Genomic DNA, 12,804 nt, shown 5'->3' with positions numbered 1-12,804 from the left:
TCTAGAACAATAATATTGCAGTGATTGGCTTTATGGCACCGTCTTTGACCTGAATATATGTTCCTAAAGCGACTCGATTAAAAAAGCCTTATGTTAACTTACTTGAACCCACATTTAACAATGGTTGCTGCCAAAGGAACCACTCTTGCATGCATGAATTTATATAAACATGTTTGTCAGCTCCAACAAAAGTATTCATCATAACCTTATTGATAAAAAATGAGAACAATTTCACGTAGATCTGATATAATTGCAGAATTGAAAGGGAGATTCAATATTTATGTTTCTTACGAACAGCGCCCGCCCGTGCCAATTTATTGGTTACATTCTGAGTGGATATAGCGCAACAAAGTTTCACAAAAAATCAGCTCTTTTTGTTTTCAGCGAGACGTATTGTGGCCATAAAAGCTAGATGCATTACAATAGTTCAAATATTTGAATTTATTGAGAAAACAATGCTTTGACGTTGGGAACACAACTTATACGCTGGAATGTTTCCTGGACATCTACTAGTATATCAGGTCCATTTGGATTGACCAAGCCAATGCTCCATTGATATTTCCTTTGATGTTCCAAGATGAGATATATGACGTCCACATAGCCGACACCTGTGAAAATTTATTGGCGAAATTCCGGATTCATATTGTGGATAGTTGGTGCATGATATCCCCTACGGTAGGGAAAACAAGACACGCTGAAAAACCGATGTAGCCAAAGTTTGCAAGACGGCATCAAAATAGCTTTTAGAAACACAAATAACACAGTTTCACATTGTGGCATCATGACATATGCAGATAGAATACATCTGTCTAGCAAGAGGTACAGTCACTTTATAGCACTATTTTTAGATGTGGACACCAGAAATGCCTTCATTTGCTGGCATTCCGTATTGCTCGGTCGGGTAAGGTTCTACAGCGCTTTGGACATTCAGTTCAAGAGAACGACTGACATTTTCCTGCCACAGGCGAAGTGAAACCGAAGTCCTAAATAATGCTTTTTTTGGAACTCACCTTGATGATGCCTCGTGCTCGACATCATGCTGCAGAGCTGGTTGGGTGGTCTGGCTTTTTGGCAGACCAACACCGAACGGGTGACTTTACCTGCATAAAAGTCGTCTATGAAACCTAAAGAGACGTGAAGAAAATATCGACAAATATATTCAAATAAAAATAGTGTGTGTGGCATGGTGGCAGAGAATTCTTAAAGAAACACAAATATTAATTAGGAGCACTATATTCATGATCCTCGACAAACCGGCGTATGTAGCTCGCGGCGAGTACAACGACTCCAAAGCTCGGTGCAGCTCTTCTGCGTAGGTTTAAGCTTTTACAGGAGAGCGTGTTGTTTTAACGCATCAGGAATACTAAAACTGTGGTATGTTTCTTTCCGCAAAAGGAAACCACTCTATATACCACGTGATTTACAGTGATTTCTGCTGGGCAAGAGTTTCTATGCCAACGGAAGTCAGCACGGTAATTCCGTTATACCAAAACCCTAATGACACAGTGAGGGCCTCTAGCATCTTTATGTTAGCGTTTTAATTAGTGCTCAATGGTGCGTATAATGAAAGCTAACGAAATACAGCTTTCACGCTAGCGGACAGAACCTACACGACTGGACTTCAACAGAGAATAATTTTTGCGCTTATGACCTGCAGCTTGATCAGTTTTCGGAATGAATTCTCGTGGACAAGACTAACAGCACTTCATTCTAAAGCATTTTGTTCGCGAACGGTATCTGCTAAACACGCGGAAGCCGTCTAGTGATCTAGGGTATAAAGAAGTGAAAGTAAAAGTCATGATTACGCTAACGTGTCAATAAAGATTAGCAGCTCCACCCGAAGTGCGAAGCAGTACTGCCGCCGGTCACAAAGCTGCAGAAAGACGCCGCTCTAGCTGTTCCGTTTCTGCGTGTAGGTCACTTAATATTTGAGCATCGATTGGAATATTTCCATGGTCGAAGTACCATACTGCGTGTGGAGAGCCTTTTAGAATGAACTCAAAAAAAATGCTGAATAGGGTAATAAGCGTGTGTGCGATACAGCGCCATAGTACATGTATTCCAGTGTCCTCCCTTTTTCGAGCCCTAGCGTTATACGTACTTTTTGGGCATGCGCCTTGAATCGCGGATGGGTACAGTCGCGACTAATACTGCAGGAAACACTGAATCTCATTTTAAGCATTGGTTACTCCTGATTGTTAAATCAGACACGATCAAGTACTTTTCGCACCGAACATTTGATTTCGTTGAACTCTTCAACGCGTGGCACACGTTTTGTGCCACTATGGCATCGTAGGCATCTAAGTTGTCTGTTCGCTTCCAAATTGTTCGACGTGACATTAACGGACACACGTAGCACAAAGTATTTATTCAAGCGTTAGAGTTACTTTGGGTCGAATTTTAATGCGCAATATATACGTAAATCTAAGGCACAGACATAGCGTGCGCTTTCTTTAGTACATGCCATTATACCGAAAAAAGTGTAGCTAAAAATACCTTTCGTAAGAACATGAGTAAGTAATCGAGGAAGGCGCAACAACTTTCGATACACCTTTTTTTTTCTTTTTGGGGTCAGCTGCGTGAGAACGGCGTAGAACTAAATTTTCTGATTGTTGCAAGCAAACATATGCTGGAGACTCAACGGACAATACTGAACTTTAAACAAGCCATGACCGTCGTTCTTCAGCCGTAGCTCTGTTGAAGTTTCACCAGTAAGCCTAACGGCAGTGACAATTTGCGGGATTAGCCAGGATATTGTAGGATATGTAACCGATATTGATGCTTGAACACGAAATATGTCTAACAAAACTAGACATAAGACAGAGCCCAGCACAACGATTTATGTTGGCTGGGGCCCCTTTTTTAAAAGCTTACCTTAGGCGAGCAAAGGCGTCCTTGCGTTGCACCTGATCTGCTTCTTCTTCTTCTTCTTCAAAGCACACGCGCCGGGTTAGCCACTCGATCAGTACGCTGACAAAGAAAAAATGCCAGGCACATTCTAGTGACAAGGTAGCAAATATATGTCTATGGATTATTGTTTTACCATTTATTAAGGTCGCTGCAAACTTCTAGTAGTGTGACATAGATGAATCTATCAAGAAACAATAAACAATTTCGGGGTATTTGTTTGAATTTACTCAAGGCACGTTTCTTGGTGTAAACATTTCCACATATGAATGATTGATGGAAAAGGCTATCTTTGCCTGGTCTGTGCGAAGACGGTCTGTGAGAAGACAGAACGCATGGCGTTCAACTTTGCGCTGCGTGGACCCCTTAATGGGCCCTGAATGTGTTCAATGTTCGGTGTACTTAGTTATGAAAGTATAGCTGATGGACATATGGGTGTATACAGTTTGCCTAGGTGGAACGTGCGGGCTCATGTCAATATGTCATGCGCCATCTGTCAACATTGCACTAAAGCGCCATCCATGATCCGTGGGCCTCAAGGTTTCACCGGCACGCCTTTCTGTCTAGGAGGACACGCACCATGTCATCTACGGCAAGACATATTTGGAACTGCCAGAAGCTTTCAGAGTCTTAGGCATAAAGCTGGCTCTCTGACCTTTGTTTTCTTATCTCTTCCTTCTGTTGTGAGAAGCTATGAGCGAAGCAGGTGACCCACAGCAGCAACACAAATAAGTTCATATTCATCACAAGGCTGAAAGTTTGGCAAGTTGGTTTACGTCCATCCTGAAAAAGTGGCATAATTGAACACGGACCGACAAAAGCAAGGTGAACTCATGATTTTTTATCGTGAACATATCCGTAACACACTGGCTAGCCTCTTTGAAGTAAACCCTTTTCCTTAACGCAGTGAGTGTAGTGAGGGGCCCGTTCATCATAGCCATAACACTATAGTGACGGGGTAACAGGAACCAGTGCACAACCTGTGTAATAGTCGACTTTTCCTTTTCGTTTCATGGCGCCATGAAAAGGAATTGGGCTCATGATTTAAGGCTGTAGTCGAATCGTGTCCTCACCATTTTTTACAGGTGCTTCATAATTATTTTCTTCCTTTTACTTCTGCAGTGCTTGTTTGTTTGTTCTGTGCTTATCCGCTATGCCTGACTAGGAGGGCTCCTGCCAAGAGAAGTGAAGCGACCCGTTGCCAGCCCAAAAGGAGGGGAGGGGGTTAGGTTCTTAGGCAGATGCCGCTTTAGCGGCCGCGGACCCATGAATAATGACGTTGCTACGTTGTTTCCGTGTGAGTCAGTGAGGCGGTACCCTATTCAATAACTAGCGAAAATGTGTGCGCATAACATCCGATGAAATAAAATGGGTTTCCTCACTCGAAAAAGTATACGTTGTATGGGCCCGTCATAATACTTTATAAAATATTGTGATTCCACAACAGGGACTTTTCGCAGCGGAGTTGATGTATGGTACATTTGACACTGACGCCAGTGGCTGTACGCTCTTATTTCCTTGACACGCAAGGTCGCAGTTAACATTTGTGTTGTCTCAGCTGAATTGCACCATTACACACCTAAATTAACAAGAACAAGCTTTGTGCTTTATCAGACGCATATTTGCTCCTTTTGCATATCCTACGTATTTTCGAAATAACCACGAAACGAGACGTGGTGCGCTGTGCCACGGTTTGAGTCCGTTTCAACGAGAACTCTCAGAGCGTAGCCAAAATTTCCTATGGAATATAATTGCGCGTGAATCGCCGCACAAAAGCATTTCAGACGCTGCCACGCGTGCCTTTGTACTTCCCCGCCACACTCCCATTGTCCCACGAACTTTTTTAGCCATCTGGGCTTCCGGAATTGCTGGTGTTAACACATCGCATGCTACTAATTCTCTTGGCGTCTACAGACTGGACTTTACACCATTTACTGTTTGCCCACTTGCATTGATTACTTTCAAAAAACAACTTTGTGTTTGTTTCATAGGATGCTTCCCCAGCCACCACATAAATATTCGAAATCCTCCCCTGAAAAAAATTTACATTTCTGAAGGATGCAGTGCTAGAATATTCCTATGATTTAAACATGCAAACCTGCCTACCTGTCACAGACGGGTCAATGTCATCTGCTCCACTTGCTGTGTATGCTACATACAGAAAGAGCAAAATTTTATGTTAAAAAACAAATGCTGCACATAAGCATGTCAGTAAATTGCCACTTATCAATGAAGCAGGTTCCTGTGTGTGGTCTGTGAATCAATTATCCATGTTGTAATTATTACAAATAAGAAACGTATCACAAATAAATCTTCATCATCAATGGGACTTTTAGAGTGCAGACTGCCAGTAGCTGTAAGTATGAAAATGCCAGAATTTAGCTCTCACGTCCAAACCAACACATGCATCCCTAAACTTACGTTGTGCCATAGGCGTCGCACCTCGCATGGCCATTTCTTGTGGAACGTTTTCAGTAGGCGAATCAGCTCCATGGTCTGTATTAAGCAAACTGTGTAGCGTCATTGAATTTCATTCACATGCAACATTCCACTTCACGTACGCATGCAAAATAAAGAAGATATATTTGCAACGCTCATGGTTTTCATACAAATTTGCAACTTGAAGATAAAGAATGCTTATTTCCTTTTGCCACTCTTATTTTACACTGTTGAGAAAATATTGAAAAGTCAGCACACGAAATCTTGAATAAAGCTATCTCTTGATACTAATACCGGGTGCCTTTCTTTTTAATGCAAATAATTCCTAAAAACTACTTGTAGCAGGTAGCATATTAGAAGTTATTGCGCTGGATTAGTCGAAAAGGCGGACATTTCTTGCATGAGAAATTGAAATGCGTAATCGTATAACCAATAAAAACTCGCCAGTTGTCTAAATGATTACTATTGCGGAACATATAGCAATTTATGAATTGCAGCGGGTAAGTTCGTTAGACGTGTCTCCTTGGAACGAATCTTCAGGATGGCGTCATTTTCGAGATATTCATTCCCAAAGTGCGTGACAAAATACATGGAAGTCCCATTTGCTTTTGTGTTCATTACGTAAAATTACATTCGTTAAGAAAGTGGAACAACAACGCATTTTTATCGCATGTTTGATGGCAGACATCTTGAAACATGCTTGATCCTTACAATTCGTTCAAAGTGGATATGCGTTATTAACAGACCAGTTAGAATTAGTAAATTGCAATATGTGCTCTAAAGCAATTTTAAAAAGGTAATTAATGTATATTGACAGGTAATTGATTATGCATTTTGATTTATCATGCGAGTAATGTCTTCAGCTTGAAGTTTTCTAGCACAAGGGCTTGATTTATGCTATGTACCTTAGTTGATTATTCGTAATTTTCCATACTCTAAAAAAAAAACAGCACTCCGTACGTTTTTAAGAAAAGAGCAATATGTACCAAGGTTGGTCTTGGCCTTCGCTGTCTCCTTCGTGGTTCGTGAAGCTGAGGTTTCAATCTCAGGTTCTCTGCTGTGCTGCAGTTCATTTGTTAAAATGTTTATCAAATGTTCTACTCAGCCTCCAACTAGGACTAGTTGTTGGCCAACTAGTCTGTACTTTGAAATATGCCAGTTGGCTTCTAGCTGAAACCAGTTGGTTTCCACTTAGCCTCTAATTGGAACCAGTTGGTTACTACTTTGCCTACGACTGGGACCACTTGCTTCCCCGTAGGCGCCCAGTAGAGACCAGTTCGACTTCAACTGGGACCATTTGATTATCATATGGAACCACTTGAAGCCAATTGTATCCACTTGAGTTCCTAGTTCAGAATCTTCACTAGGGTCAGCAGCATGCGCGTAATGCATGCAAGAGGAGCACGTAAACACGTGCCACAAAATGACTCCAAAGCATGCACTCAGTGTCGAGGACACCCAGGCCCGACAGAAGCGTCGCGTGGAACTGGAGCGTCTCTGCTACGCAGCGAAACGTGGTGCAGACTGCGCATGCATGTATACTATGTATAGGTGCAATTATAATAATTAATTAAATTTCGAACAGCCAAATTTCTATTTAAAGTTTAACACTTCTGCTGCGATGGGGCTATGTGCCATGTGAGGTAATGATAATGCTCAACCCTCTTAAAAATTAAGGACAATCGCGCACATCAATGCCTCAAGCAAACCCGTCTCCCTGTGTGTTCTGTGCACTACGCAGACAAACAGCAGCAGTAGACGCAAGGTAGCTTTTAACGTTAGCTTACCACTCTCGTATTCAGCTAAAAGTATCGTCAATCAATGCAAACAGCGTATAAAGCTTGGCTTACATTGATTCCCACAGCAGATGGGATCCGCATATTTTATTTAGGTATTGTCACTTGAGTTCACTTGGTGTATCATTACGATCTGTGAAATAGTGCCAAGGTATACAAGGAGATGTGTGAATCGGTGTCTAAAAGCTAACATCCATATTGATTTAGTTTATGAATGCCACACTGAATGGTCAATAGCCAAGCCCTTTTACAAAACACATTAGCACTAAGTCGTTTCACATTTAGCGCTAAGCCATGCAGAAATGAATTACATGTTATAACGCGCAAAATGCACTGCAATAACGTTATACGGCAAGAGATGCAATATTTGGTATTCGGAAGGAGAGCAGCAAGCGCTTCCATGAGACCAAGCATTTTTTATGCAATACAACATGGAACGTCCATGAACTGGGCAATCATAAATCTTTAGCAAAGGAAACAGCCCTTTTCACAAATTCCATGGCATACAGCGTAGGTGTTCTCAGTTGTTCACTTGAAGAGACAAGATAAACTGTCACTAGATTATACGTGGCGGGGCCGGAAACGCGTTCCCATATACAGGCAGCAGGATTATTCGCGCAGGCTAAGAACGTTGTTTTCGCACAGAGGAAGAAACGCTGTCGCTTGTTTAATATGCACCGACGTATCTGTTGCTGCAGGTGGAACTTTGCGAACATGACTGCATCCCCCTGAGCTTGAACGCTGTCACCGGGAACTGCCGGAAATCCTTTTACCCATAGATGCTGACGCCGACGGTGCTACACCTACATGCGAAATCTCTCGAAAGAAATTCTATCTGCGGTAGACAACAAGCAAGAATACCGAACCTGTATGTCATGAAATTTTTGAAATGCACATTTTTGCGCTCTGCGTCTACACATGGCGGACTCGCCAGCTCAAGGACATGTTGCCGGTGTCGACGCAGCCGCCGCCTGCGCATCGGACCAGCGACGCACCTGTGCTCGTGGTGCCAGCTTCTCACAAAACAGCTCCTTTCGTCGTAAGCGTATGCAACGGACCAAACATTCATCAACACAGCGCTGCCGCCATTTACTCCTGCTAAGTTCAGATCAGCTTACTAAACCTTGTTCACACTTGCTGCAAGCCAACAACGCCATCTTTGTTTAGAAGAAAAGCCGACATGGGCACACCCGCCGTGGTTCCTCAGTGGTTATGGTGTTGGGCTGCTGAGCACGAGGTCGCGGGATCGAATCCTGGCCACGGCGGCCGCATTTCGTTGGGGGCTAAATGCGAAAACACCCGTGTACCTAGATTTAGGCGCACGTTAAAGAACCCCAGGTGGTCTAAATTTCCGAAGTCCCCCCAATCAGCAAGTGGTTTTGGCAGGTTGATGATGATTCAGATGAAACAAGCAATGAACGCGATGCTGAGCCTTCCTCAGTATGGTGGCGCCATCTAGCTCAGGCAAATGCAAACGTTTCCTTTCACGCAGCATAAGTTTAATTAGACATGGACACCAGAAAGCAAGAAAACAAGCAACAGGCATGACACGGCAATTCTTTCTTGCGCAACCTTTATTTGTTATGAAATAAATCTTCAGCAAAAGAAGTTAAGAATAATATAATTCGTAGGTTTTCTTTTACGCTGGGTAGCTTCAAGTTGCATGCATTTGTGGACTACGTATAATGGCGCAGTAAAAAAGATGTGTGCTTGGTTCCGCAACTTTACCCTGCCGTTAATATAACCACTTTAGAGAAAAAGCTCCAATTAGCGTCCACGCATTGAAATCGGAAACCACAAGGGCACCGCCATGTTGCTACTCAGTGCAGGTGCGCAGGCGCAAACGATGACATGCGATTCAGATGAAACAAGCAATGAACGCGATGCTGAGCCTTCCTCAGTATGGTGGCGCCAACTAGCTCAGGCAAATGCAAACTCCTCAAGTCGCCGGTGTGAATGTGCCCTTACTGCTACAGGCTGCTCGGGAATTGAACGTTTTCGGAGATCCCGTGGTCCATTTTATTCTGTCCACGACTGTACGTGTTACGTGTACGTGCTTGCTTTGCATCTCATTTTTGAAGTATTTAGCGTAACGAAATTCTGAGGTAGCAACTCGGTGAGGCCTTAGCTGTTGCAACTATTTGCGCCCAGCTATTCTTCGAGAGTTCTCAGGCTAACTTTTGCTTTGGCTGCGCTGAGATAGAAAGTTGTTGCTCGGTGTATAGATGAAAAGCTCTCCATAACCTTCATGCATTGAAATCGGCAATCGCAAGGGCGTGGACAGGTTGCTATAGTCTATGCACTTTCAATTGCAGCGATTCAACGATTGCAACGATTCAGACAAGACGAGCTATCAACGCCATCGCCACTACATGACAAACCACAGGATCATCTCCGAACTTGTTATTCGACAACGCACATGGTTCTTTGCAACCATGTTAATAACGGCGTAAAAATGCGAAATGTGTAACGGCCACCATGAGACAACACTTCTAGTAAATTTTTATCCACATGGCGCAATGAAATCTTCCCGTATATGCTCCCGCAGGGAGCGTAGTTGCGCGTAACTTTTCCGGCACCGCTCCACGCTATTTGCAGAGCGCTATCACGTGGTACCACATCACCGCAAATGTTCCACTACAGCACTCCGTATCCAACTTTATGGCCGCGACGTGTTTCCGCCAGTGCCATCGACAGTGCAATAGACGGACCGCCGAGCGTGCGTTTCATTCATCGGCTCCGGGTATCGTGTAGCGTATTCGACGGTATTAATTCAAGGACGTAGGTGAAGTCACACAAAATATGTAATATTGACACTTGTATACCAGTATACAGAGTGCAGCGCACCAAACTGCACGAACAGCAGGGAAGGTGGCAAAGCTTTTTACGCGGTGCCATGTGGACAGACAGACGTGTGCCGGTGACTGGTACAGCTACTGCATATGGACCGAGACCGGCAGGCTCTGCAAGGGACCAGGATACACGAGGTGGGTCCGTTTGTTTACACGTAAGTCAACATTAATCTCGAGTAACACTCCTGTGAATGCTTAGATGCGTACGCCTTGCATGAGAGGTTATTTACATGTACAATTTGTGGCGAATATGTGCAGTGTGACACAGATGTGGCACAAGTAATAAACGACATGTCTGTGTCGCGCTGCACATATATGCAAAGCATGTTAACCTACCAACTCGTGCAATTCGTTGTGTTACTTGTACCATTGTTCTGGCTATACGGTTCTAGAACAGTGTATTCATAATAGAGTAACTACTAGCAGACACAATTTGACCGCTGCACCCGCATTTTTGTCTCCTGTGTTTTTTCTTGTTTTTTGTCGGCGTTCTGATTTTTCGTGTAGCGTTGAATGATGTGCTGCTGATCATTGTTTCGTAGCAAGTGAAAACCTCGCGCGCTCCCGCTTGTGAGACAGCTGCGATAGCTTCAGAATTTACCGCCCGCAATATCGTACTTGTTCGATAAGCCTTGGTAGACATGAGGAATGTAAAATTCTGCTTTATGTTTAATATGCGCGGTGTTATAGTAAATTAATTTTAATATCCTGAAATCTCATGTTGGGATGGAAGGTCGTGTATAGACATACAGATGGTGGTCATCTGCACCACTTCGTTCGTTCTGTATCTACAAGGGTCGCGGGACTTCTGCTAGGTGTCAGACAAGGCACACCTTTTTAATATTTATATTTTTTGTGCGCAAACAAACAGGGACGAATAATAGGGGAACACAAGGACGAGCGCTTTCTAACAACTGGTTTTATTTTTGAAGAAATACTTACTTAAAGACCCACAGCATACCCACAGTTCTGTGGGTATTTAAGTAAGTAGTTGTTCAAAAATAAAACCAGTTGTTAGAAAGCGCTCGTCCTTGTGTTGCCCCTATTCTTCGTCCCTGTTTGTTCGCGCACAAAAAGTATAAATATGAATATGTTCCAACTAGGCCGACTCGCAGTTATACCTTTTTAATATTGCACATGTTTCTGCGGTAATAGCGTAAATTTTCGTTGCTTCTGACGCGATAGGCCGCAAAGCTTTGTAACATAGCTGTGTGGCCAAAGCCTGTTTAATGCATTTGTTGACATGATATAGTGCCTTCAACTGCTGGTTCTTCTTCCCTGACTAGCATGAAGAGATCAAGAAAAATGTGTTATCATATTACGGTCTGCCATGCGTGAATAATTAGTTTGCGAGTTTCCCATCTTGATGTAACAGGAGTAACAACCTGTTGTTACTCCTAACAGCTTGTTTTCTTTTCAGTTGCTTTGAATTCTGCCCCCCAAAGGCTCCAAGAACCAGCACTCTTGCTATGCTACCAGCAGCTATTGGTCACCCAATCCCTTGTACAAAATAAATTTGATCTAGAAGCTCGTGCATCTTGATCTCTTTCCACATGCAAATTTGCTGCTACGAAGCACCTGTTTATTTTGCGGTAATAATGAATCGTAAAAGAAAGCTCTGCATAAAATGTGCGCATGTGAACCGTTGAAATTCTTTTAAATATACCTGTCTGCACCGCATAAATCGAAAACATGCAACTGCTGTGAACGACGGTTAGTGATAAATGACGCTCTGTTAACGACCACTTACATAACTGCAGGCACAATAGTTCTCTCGGTGACGAGCATTAATCGGCTCGTTACGGCAGCTTTTTGCGGCAGCGAAATGACGCCAGCCAATATAGCTGTGCGACAATTAACAATGGCGACTCAAGCTTCGACGCGCACGTCAGCTTGCGGCCACTGTGCAGCGGCAAGTGTGACGTCGTTTCAAAAATTTTCGACATCGTGTGTGCGATTATGTCGCGAAATTTATCTTAAGCAAAAGCATGGCGCTATTTTGTAGCGTTGCCTTCCGCTACATTCTTAGTCGACTCACGGCCAGCCGATCCCGTTATAACGCGGGCGGAACGTTCCCGGGACCACGCAGTGCGAAAAGCAATTAGCATTGGAAAAGCCATCACTACAAAACATCACCCTCATACTGAGTGAGTGAGTGAGTGAGTGAGTGAGTGAGTGAGTGAGTGAGTGAGTGAGTGAGTGAGTGAGTGAGTGAGTGAGTGAGTGAGTGAGTGAGTGAGTGAGTGAGTGAGTGAGTGAGTGAGTGAGTGAGTGAGTGAGTGAGTGAGTGAGTGAGTGAGTGAGTGAGTGAGTGAGTGAGTGAGTGAGTGAGTGAGTGAGTGAGTGAGTGAATAAATGAGCTTTATTGCAGGTCCGGCGAGGACGCGAACTCGTCGCCCACCCGGCTAGTGCCACGTCAAAACCAGCAGGTCTGGCCCACCGGCCCGGTCGCGGGCACGCCGGACAGCCAGGATTTGCTTTTCTAGAGCGGGGCTACGCAGATGCGAGTTGCGAAAAAAGAACTGTTGTATACCATATGCGTCGTACAGCCCCAATTCGCCATTACTTCCTGTCACTTTCGCACCACTTGCGCGGAAGTTGCGCGATATAATTGCCTACTTTGCTTTATTAAGGCCCCATGGAGAGTTGTGGCAATGTGTGCGAGGCCGGACGCGCATATGCAGCACACACTTCGTCTACGGTCTTCGAAACAACGGTAACATCACACTTGCCGCAGCACAGCGGTCGCAAATTGACATGCGCAGCGAAGGTTGAGGCGAAATTGTTAATTGTCGCACAGCTGCATGGGT

The 12,804-nt window shown here is 43.9% G+C and overlaps 1 protein-coding gene across 3 annotated transcripts in view; it reads right to left on the bottom strand.

Moving 5' to 3' along the window:
- Positions 1-2,921, bottom strand: part of LOC135896605 (uncharacterized transporter YutK-like) — a 37,659-nt gene extending 34,738 nt beyond the window's left edge. For 2 of the 3 annotated variants that reach the window (XM_070536788.1, XM_065425069.1), the window contains exons 1-2: positions 2,875-2,921; positions 1,011-1,100 (exon numbers count right to left, since the gene is read on the bottom strand). In XM_070536788.1, the coding sequence (XP_070392889.1) occupies positions 1,011-1,038 (28 nt within the window). In that variant the 5' untranslated portion in view covers positions 1,039-1,100; positions 2,875-2,921. Of the gene's footprint in view, positions 1-1,010; positions 1,125-2,874 lie in introns of all 3 variants that reach the window. The other variant, XM_070536796.1, reaches the window with a different exon arrangement.
- Between the last annotated feature and the right edge of the window lie 9,883 nt (positions 2,922-12,804).

This window comes from Dermacentor albipictus, chromosome 1 (genome assembly GCF_038994185.2).
Source record: "Dermacentor albipictus isolate Rhodes 1998 colony chromosome 1, USDA_Dalb.pri_finalv2, whole genome shotgun sequence".
Lineage (NCBI taxonomy): Eukaryota > Metazoa > Arthropoda > Arachnida > Ixodida > Ixodidae > Dermacentor > Dermacentor albipictus.
Note: the sequence above shows the minus strand (reverse complement) of the source record. Positions and strands in the feature narration are given on the sequence as shown.